We start from the raw sequence: 9813 nt of genomic DNA on the forward strand, positions 1-9813 counted from the left end.
TCTTTCTTCACCAAAAGTAAAGAGTTAGGGTGTGTCTCAGTAAAACCAAGTCACCCAATTCATGTTACTTTCTTAATCCATTCATTATGTTTTTTCCTTCTCCTTTCTGCGTGCTTTGTTAAATTGCTTAAAGCCTCAGCGATTATTTGGTCGTGCGATTTATTTTGTGGCAATAAAGTTGGCAATGATGACAGCCAACTGTCAGTCCCATTTTTACCATATATGACTTCTGTTGACATCTATCCTGTCACAGTGTGTGGCAAGTTATTGTGTAGCTTCTCAAAAGCTGCAACATAGTCCACGCACCACGCACTTTGTATAAAGATTAGGAATATAACAGCGCACAAACTGGTTTAATTCTTTAAATGCGTGCTCAGTCACACTACTCTCAAGGTGCTTGATATTCTTCCATTTTTACCCTCGTGAGTGAGACTATAGTGTGAGGTTTGCCAATTTTCACAAAGTAGTCTGTCTGTAGTTTTCGAATGAGGGGTGTAGCAGTTGAGGTTTTTACTGGATATAGTTTTAAGAATTTGGAAAAAGCATCATATACTGCAAAGATATATTTCACACCTCCTCTCGTGGTACGCAGCAGTCCTTGTATATCCTCTTAAATTAAACACAATGGTTTAGTAGGTACTGTTGGATGCAATTAACTTATAGTGGGCAGATTGATATGTTTCACCTTCTGACAAACTACACATGTTCTTACTATGCTCTGAACCACTCTCTTCACATTACTAAAGTAACAAAGTCTTGCTAGAAGGGCTCTGCGTTTTTCAATTCCTACGTGCCCCCATGACAGGTGTATGTGTCATATTAAGTCTGAAATGCATATACCTGGCACACATATACACCATAATTCATGATTAGTATCATTTCGGTAGTATAATATTTCATTTTGCACACAATATTTGCTGCCTACTCCACTTGTTTCAGAAGCTTGGAGTTCTTGTTTAACTTTTCCTAGCACAGGATCGTCATCCTGTAACCTTGGCATCTACATGCTTGCAGGAAGTATCGAAATCTTGTATTCAGACATCTGTTCCAGCATAGCTGTTAATCTAAGCAACCCTTGTGGCAAACGTGATAAAGGATCTGGGATTACATTGTCATTTCCTTTGATATACATTATTTGGAATTGGTACTCCTGGAGCGCAAATACCTACCTAGTTAGTCTTATCATGCATTAATTTACACGTCAATAAAAAGCTTTCCATACACATAGTATCAAAACTTTTTCATCGCCACTGCCAGGGCTTCAATTTCTGTAACAGTATAAGAGCATTCACAACTTGATAACACACAACTTGTAAACCCAATTATTTTTATCTCTTTTGCACCCTCCTTTTCATCAACAAGCTCCCAACCCTACAGCGGATGAGTCTGTCACAAGGCAAAATTCCTGCGACATATCTGGGTGTGCTAACAAATTAGCATTCAAAAGGGCTTGCATAATGTGTTCAAATGCAAGCTGACGTTTGTCACTCCGGATCCATGGTGCATTTTTCTTCAGCAAACCAAGGAGTGCAGTGTCATTTAACAATTGATCTGGTATAAACCATCGAAAAAAAAAAAAAGATACTAGGCCTAAAAATGCCTTCAATTGTTTTTTTGTTTTGGGATGAGGAAAATTTTCTATTGCCCTCATTTTCCTTGCATCTGGCATGATACCTGTAGGTGAGATGACATGCCCAAGAAATTTGACTCTTTCCCTACCAAATTTTGACTTGGATCAGTTGTGCTGTTATGCCTACTTCCGCAAAAAGTTTGAGTACTCAGGTTAGCGTATCAATGTGGCTTTCACAATCGGGAGTAGCTATTGACAAGTCATCTACTTATAGTGTTACACGGCCCAGTAGATTGGGTCCCAATACTGTTTCTAGTGCTGTTATAAAAACTCCTCTGCTGACAGTCAAGCCGAACGGCAAAACTTTTAATTGGTAGCTTCTCCCAGAAAATACAAAAGCAGTATATTTCTTTGACGACTCAGGAAGGGGGATCTGCCAGTAGGACCATCTCAAATCAGTAGATGTCAAATATTTGATCCCGAAAAATTTGTGTTTCTTCATCTAGTTTTCTGGCCGTGTTCTCACAGGTACAATAATTTTATTGATGTCTCGTGCATCAAGCACGGGACGTGTACTACCGTCTGCCTTTGCTAATGCAGCAAGCGGGCTCCTATACAGAGATAAGGATGGTTTAACTATCTCCCATTGCATCATTTTTCATATCTCTTTCATTGCTGTCTCCTTTCTGGGGACCATGAGACAGTGTAGTTACCTGGCAAAATATGTTATGAGACACTACTACTGTGTTGTAGGTATATCCCATGTTAGTACCCGGCCTCTCTGAGAAATACATTCTCATATTGTATTAGCAACTGAGTCAGTTTGCAGGCGACAAATATTCCAATTCCAACACTTTACTATTTATGAGTTCCCTTTTTTCTTCGGTTTCTCATTTATAAATTCATTATAATATTCTTGTTAACATCGAGTATTGGTTTAAGTGTCTGGAAGTCGTTTCTGAGAGTATTTGTATGGAGTGTAGCCATGTATGGAAGTGAAACATGGACGATAAATAGTTTAGACAAGAAGAGAATAGGAGCTTTCGAAATGTGGCGCTACAGAAGAATGCTGAAGATTAGATGGGTAGATCACATAACTAATGAGGAGGTATTGAATAGAATTGGGGAGAAGAGGAGTTTGTGGCACAACTTGACTAGAAGAAGGGATCGGTTGGTAGGACATATTCTGAGGCATCAAGGGATCACCAATTTAGTACTGGAGGGCAGTGTGGAGGGTAAAAATTATAGAGGGAGACCAAGAGATGAATACACTAAGCAGATTCAGAAGGATGTAGGCTGCAGTAGGTACTGGGCGATGAAGAGGCTTCCACAGGATAGAGTAGCATGGAGAGCTGCATCAAACCAGTCTCAGGACTGAAGACCACAACAACAACAATATTCTTTTGGTCCACACAAGCCTGCACCTGAATGTATCAGCCCTTTGACTAATAAGAACGAGCTCTTTATGGTTTCATTTACACCCTGAACTCAACTTGCACCTGGTGCCTTATCACTTGAGACTGTGCGCTGTTTGCGCCTGTGCTTGTGCAATTCTAGACTCAGGACGTTCGTCAACGCACCTGTGTCCACTATCGTCTGGATCGGAACGCCATAGATTTCTGCTTGTATTATGGCCTGCACAACATCTTTATTGGTTTGTTGACATGTCTGAGGTACATTCATTAATTTGTCCTCAGTGTTAACTCCATTCTAGTACCTCAGCAGTTTTAGATTTGTGTCTTGTGTGTGGAATGTGCCCTCACTATACCCTCTCACAGCCAGCAATGGAGAGCAGATTGTGGATGGTTTTAGTTTGACTCGTCGGTTATAGGGGGTTGACAGTTGTCGGTCGCTTCCACTATCCTCATGTTATGATTTTGATTATTATTATGATTGTTGGGCCAGCTGTTTTCCTGTGCTGTAGTCTAATAAGCCGTATTATTTGGATATTGTTGCTGGTTGCTCTAACCAGCTGTCATATTCGTAGGTTGGTTGGAATAGTGTACCCATTGTGGCAGCATATTTGGTTGCCACTGTGCTGGTTGTTCATTGTACTTGCACCCTTGGTCACGGTTACTCTACCACTGCAGGTTACCATGACCATTGTATCTTTTGTTCATGCACCCATTGTGATGCCTTTTCCTACTTTGATTCATATACCCATTACCATCATTCAGCCTCCGATTTGGTTGTGCCTCCAGAATACTTGGCTCCAAAGGTCTTTCCCTGATGTCATTGCTGTTGTATTACAGTGTTAAAATGCCTTCCCACAGCTGTTCCTGTCTGTCTGGGCCTTTGTGCCAGTTTCCAGGTTACAAAAATTGACCACCTCAGTACGAAAATGGTACTCAAAAGAATTTGTTTACTGGGTTTGGACTAAAATCTGCCAGATGGCTTCCCCTTTGATTCCTTTTCCGGTGTGCATATTCTCCTACTATTTTTCCGTGTCTCCCTTTTCCTATTGTCCAAATCTTTTATAGGCTAACCGTTAAGACTGGCTGTATCCGTGAATGTATGACCAGGTCTTGAGCAGACAAGAGCAGATTCGATAAACTCAGCTTGAGGCCTTCCAAGCCAAAGTAGAGGTTATATATGCATGTTTGTCTCTGAAACTACAGCTATTTAGGATAAAACCTTTACAGAAATTATGGTAAGCTCACCTGAACTGCACAATGAATCCACAACCTTTTTCTACCTGAACCTACGTCTAAGAAAGAAATTTCCTCCCAATCATGTTACAGAAACAGACCTCCTGTGCCTTGTCTCTTCAGTCACCTCCCACATACCCACCATCTGGCCACAAGAAGTACACTCCTCGTGATCGAGTACCACCGAAGACTGTAGCAACTGAATCACATTCTCTTTGAGGGTTTCGACTACCTGTCGTCCTGCCCAGAAATGAGGAATGTCCTATATTCTGTCCTTCCCACCCCACCCACAGTGCAGTTCACTGCTCAGCACTTCTATGCAATATCCTTGTCCATCCCTACTCCCAACCCCTATCTCATGGCTCATATCACTCCAATGGGCCTAAATGCAATCTCCCACAACCACCACCTACTTCAGTCTTGTCACAGGCATTTTCTATTCTGCCAGAGGTAGGACTGCCTGTGAAAGCAGTCCAGTGATCTACAATTCTATGTGGGCAGGACAACTAACAGGCTGTCTGTCTGGATGAATGGTTGGCCACTGTTAAACAGTGACCAAGAGACAGCTGGACCACCTAGCGGCTGAACATGCTGCCCTGCGCAACGAGCTTCACTTTAATGAACATTCCACAGCCTACACCATCAGCTTTTCTGAACTGCGCAGGTGGGAACTCTCCCTGCAAAATATTTTAGATTCCCACAAACCCCCTGGCCTTGTCCTTTACTAGGCCCTGTTGTTCACCTACCTATCTCCTGCTACCACTCCAGCACTACTTAACCTTGTATTGCATCCACTAGTCTTTTTCCACTTCTATATGTGTACTTCTCTCCTTTTCTATTCCACTTGCTCCCCCTCCTCTCTAGCAGCCCTACCCTGTCCCCATCATGTCCCTGCATGCTCCCACATGCAGCACTACACCTACCCCCACCCCTGGCATGCTATCTGCCTCCCTGCTGCATGCCTACACCTTACCCCACCACTCATGCCAGATTGTTTCTCCCATCAGTTGCAGTCCATACTCCAGCCACAGTGGCCAGAGATTGTGGTCGTGTGTGTGTGAATTGTGCTTATGTGAATGAGTGTGTGTTTTTTTCTATTTCAGAAGAAGGCTTCTTAGCTGAAAGCGTACAGTTTAGCACAGTTTAGCATTTCTTTAATTGTGCCTAGATGTGACTCAGCGTCTCCTGTACATGGAGAGTAGCTATCTGTCCTTTTCATAATACTGTTGAAAATAAACTCCCAGAATTGGATATATTCTGAGAAAAAGTATGGTGTGAAATATTGTCTCTGAATGGTTACTAGCTTAAGGAAGAGGAATGTAGCTTTATTGATTGGCGGCTCCATAGAGTGCTGTGTGCACAACGACCATATGTTAAATAAAATTAGAATGAAGGTCAGCGTTGGCCGTAATTTTGTTGATTTATTAGCAGCAAAATTGATTTTCGATCACATAATGATCATCTTCAGTGCTTTAGCGTACAAATTAAAGCTCATAGGCAGATAGTTTCATAGCTTCTGTTACTGCTAATAACTAGACACCAGTGCCTACGAGCTTTAATTTGTATGCTAAAGCACTGAAGATGATCAATATCGATTTTGCTGGGATTACTCTCTAACTGGCTATACAACATTGGCTACAAAAAATCTCAGATGATGAAAGATGATAATTAGTCACAGGACATGTGTCATTCATTCACAAATACGGTGATTGTAGAATGATTTACTTTTCAAGTTCTCTGCAGACCGTTAAATAGGAAGAACAAGGCTCTTCTTTTAAAGCACCAACAACAAAATTTGCAATGTAACAGCCAAAAGTGTCTGTAGTTTTGTCAACTGAAATCCAGATAATGCTGTTCTTGAGTTGATTACATATTTCTTCCAGAACATTTACGTATATTGTTGGTATGTAATTTTTACGCAATGTTTATTCATCTGGTATATTTTGGTTTAACACATTGCAGTCGGGCCACAGATACTACTGCAATCCCTCAGAAGTCGTAGACTTTTGCGCCTTTTTTACATGGCTCCTGACCAAAAGGTAATGAAGGAAAGCAAAACCTTTTAACTGATGGTTATCATCCTATATCTAAACATTTGTTTAAAGTTTTTTGTAAGATATCATATATTTACAGAATTATTATATTTTGAAAATGAGATGATTCAGAGGTAGAAAAAAAGTTTGAAATTGCAAGAAATCAGAATTTATTATAAAATAAATGTACAAAATTATTTCATTGAATTTTTACAACTCTTTTCATTGAGTAAAATTTGTCTTTGTGTGATATTGCTTGAAACAGTCAGGTAGACACAATCCTACATTACATTCTTCACACCACCATCTCGTCTCCCTTCTCACTCGTTTGCCAGTACTCCGTGCGCCCTTCTCAGAGCAAACAATGCAATATCTTGATGCATATTTCTTGCTTGTTGTCGATGGGACGTGAGTGGGGAAATGCCTTGCTGTTAGCCTGTTTGCTGCTGAACCCTGCTTTTCATTTTCGTTGAAAACTTCGCCGGATTTCTCCAGTATTTGTTTTCCCAGGTTCACCATAAAAGTAAACAAGCTGGTTCGTTTGTGAGAGACAGGCCGAAGTTTCTTGTACAGAATGTAAGAATTGACCACGCACATCATAAATACATGAAAAAATACCTTTTTCCACCATTTCATTGTTCGTCGTTGAAAATAATAGTAGGTCACCAGCTGATCTCCATGATCAACACCAGTTTTATTTTTATTATAATCAAGTATGAGATCAGGCTTCAGTTTTTCTACCATTCCAGCCTTGGATTTTGTCTTAGTAACACTACTTGTCATTCTATGTTTGGTAGAAAGGGCAAACACATCCCTAGTATCTTTCCAGTGAAGTGCTAGCACGGAATTTTTTCTCTTGAATACGATTTCACCTCTTCTTAGTTTATTCTGTTTGAATTCCTGTGGTAGGCCTCTTCTGTTTCTCATTACTGTGCCAACAGCAGATGTGCCCTCATCAAACAACTTTTCAAATTATTTTACAGAAGTATAAAAGCGGTCCATGTACAATGTATGACCCTTACGTAGATAACTGTTGCACAAACGTAGCACCACTGAATCTGCACTGTTGTCTTTTTCACCTGCACCGGTGTACACTTCACAGTTCAAAACATATCCTGTTGCTGAATCACTTAGAATGAAAAATTTTATACCATACCTGCTCGGTTTGTTCTTGATATATACTCGAAATCGAATTCTCCCTCTGAATGGACATAAACCTTCATCAACTGTGAGATTCTCGCCAGGAGAAAAACTGTTCTTGCTTTTCAGTACAAAGTTATCAAAAAAAGGTCGGATTTTGTGTATAGGATCATGGTTTGGTTGACCCCTTCGTACATAATTGTCGTTGTTATTTACGTGAAGCATAAAGTAAATTGACCTAAATCTGTCTCTTTTTCATGATTTTTGCAGGTAAGGAGGAATCTAGCATTAGGTCATTGCTCCAATAGTCCGTAATATTTGGTTTGTGTACAAGGCACATGTGAATAATTATAGCAAAAAACTGATACATCTCATGTAGCTTCACAGCAGACCAATTGGCCCAAAGCGACCTGGAAGTTATTTTATTTTGCATCCGCAATTTGGAAATTGTTGCTGCAGCGTAGCGGTTTGTTTCTGTCTTTATATTTTTGATGACATTTGCGTCAATAAAGACGCTCCAACAGTCAAATTCAGTGCTTTCGGCGCTCAAAGGTGCCAAGACATTACTTACGCCTTCAAAGAGCGGTAATTGTTGTAGGACATCGTCATTTACCCATTCAACAACGTTGTTTTGGGACTGCTGTTGTTGTATTCTGCCTCTGCCTTTTTGAATGGGAGCTTCACACTCTTCTAATACGTCTGATGGCTCATTTTCATTTTCGGACCACTCGTTGTTACCTTCGAAATAAATGACATAAGTCAGTGAAACTGCCGAGATTATAATTGTGATTCGTAAACACAATGACTGACCATTATAATTACCATCTATTTCAGAAGAACTATTTTCAGTTTGAAATCCATCATCGTCAATTTCAGATCCAGATTCTTCCAGCAGCCTCAGAATTTCCTCTTCAGTCAAACTGTCCCCCATTTTACGACAAACGTTTGCGATAAAGACAACTACATAAGCACACTGCAAGAGTGAATGCGCGGGAATTGTTTTGGCGCCTTTTTTGAGTGACATAGCGCTTAGAGGATGCAGGAACACCATCCAGCGGTCGTCCGATGTACTACAAGACCGAAACACTCAACTCCAGATGTCACTGCACGGATATAATGCGCCGCAACCTGAAATAATAATCGAGAAGGCGGCGCTCGGAGAATCTCCGAGCGCCGACTGTTACAGCAATAAATGCGCGCTCGTAGTTTCTACGGGCAACGACCGGAATGTGTTAATAATATTTGCGCAGGAAGCCTTTGAGGATAGGGTTTGTATGTTTCTGAAGAGGAATATTGCTTGCTGTGAATGTTCACAAAGATCCATGTTAAACCGACTTTTTTGGTTATCTTTGGGTAAACCCCCGCTACAGCAACTTGATGTCAGAAGTTGTCGTGGTCCTTTCATTTGCATCCCTGCGATATGAAGACTTGTCTTGACATGCTGGTCTATTTGAAACTTTTCGTTTTCTTCCACAAAACGTTTTTCTTGCAAAATCTACAATATAAAACAATTCCATCTGTGTAAATGTTCGAGGTTGGTCAGCTATCCGTGAAACGACGTTTCTTTTTTCGGGCGGCATGGCGCACAACACATTACACACTACACGCCGTAAACACGTTCAACAGTGTACAAGTAAATAGAAAGCTAAACTGAAACAATGGACGTGTGAATAAAAGCTTGCATAGTTTAAATTTAATTCTTGCCGACGCGTATACGGTATGATAGCAGGGGAATTAACCGGGAGTGCGGGTGCAGGAGCATTAACTCTGAATGTTCCTGTTCCTCTTTGGTAATGATTGTGCTAGGCAGTGGCCTCTCGGTTAGCGATTACACACATTTCAAGGTTGCGGTCAATCTGTGAGCAATCAAAACTAGATCAAGCTAGATACCGCCCGTCTAAATTTTTAAAATAGTGTAAACTTAAATGGAAAATATGCATTATCACTAGTTTTTAGTTAAAATATGCAATAACCGGTGAAAATATGCAAATGCATATAATCCGGTCTCTAATAATGTGTGTTTACTATTTCCCCAAAATTGGCTTTAACGTTTTTATGGAGTGCATGGATAATCCGTCACTATTGTTACTTACAGTAGATATAAGATTAACAGAATCTTTATCATTAGTGATGTTAATTTAGATGTGATAGCAAAAAATCTGAGACTAGACCAACTCTAGATACTCTAAGGTCACCAACTTTTACACCTTACTAGACAAAATGTCAGATATTTCAAATACAGGCTTATTTGTAAGTACCTTTGAAGTTTCAACAGAGGACTGGACAAAAACTACGTGGCATACAGAAAAAGGAACATACTGGTGGATACAGCATTTCTCCAAGTTTTGATTCGTGATACACACTGTGGTTTTGTTGCAGAGCCTGCTAATAGTGGGCAGCCATGTCGGAGCATACAGAAAAA

General features: G+C 40.4%; 1 protein-coding gene across 1 annotated transcript; it reads right to left on the reverse strand.

The window, feature by feature from the left end:
• Positions 1 to 7251: 7251 nt before the first annotated feature.
• On the reverse strand, positions 7252 to 8431 carry LOC124595903. Its single transcript, XM_047134813.1, has 2 exons — positions 8214 to 8431; positions 7252 to 8129 (listed from the first exon to the last, which is right to left on the reverse strand). Exons 1-2 carry the CDS (start codon positions 8413 to 8415, stop codon positions 7630 to 7632), a joined length of 702 nt encoding a protein of 233 aa, XP_046990769.1. The 5' UTR covers positions 8416 to 8431; the 3' UTR covers positions 7252 to 7629.
• Positions 8432 to 9813: the final 1382 nt, after the last annotated feature.

Source organism: Schistocerca americana, chromosome 2, assembly GCF_021461395.2.
Source record: "Schistocerca americana isolate TAMUIC-IGC-003095 chromosome 2, iqSchAmer2.1, whole genome shotgun sequence".
Taxonomy (NCBI): Eukaryota; Metazoa; Arthropoda; class Insecta; order Orthoptera; family Acrididae; genus Schistocerca; species Schistocerca americana.

Coding starts and splice junctions, on each gene's coding strand:
- LOC124595903 (XM_047134813.1), bottom strand. CDS start 8,415: ATGTCACTCAAAAAAGGCGCCAAAACAATTCCCGCGCATTCACTCTTG. Junction 8,130..8,213: donor TAGTTCTTCTGAAATAGATG/GTAATTATAATG, acceptor TTTATTTCGAAG/GTAACAACGAGTGGTCCGAA.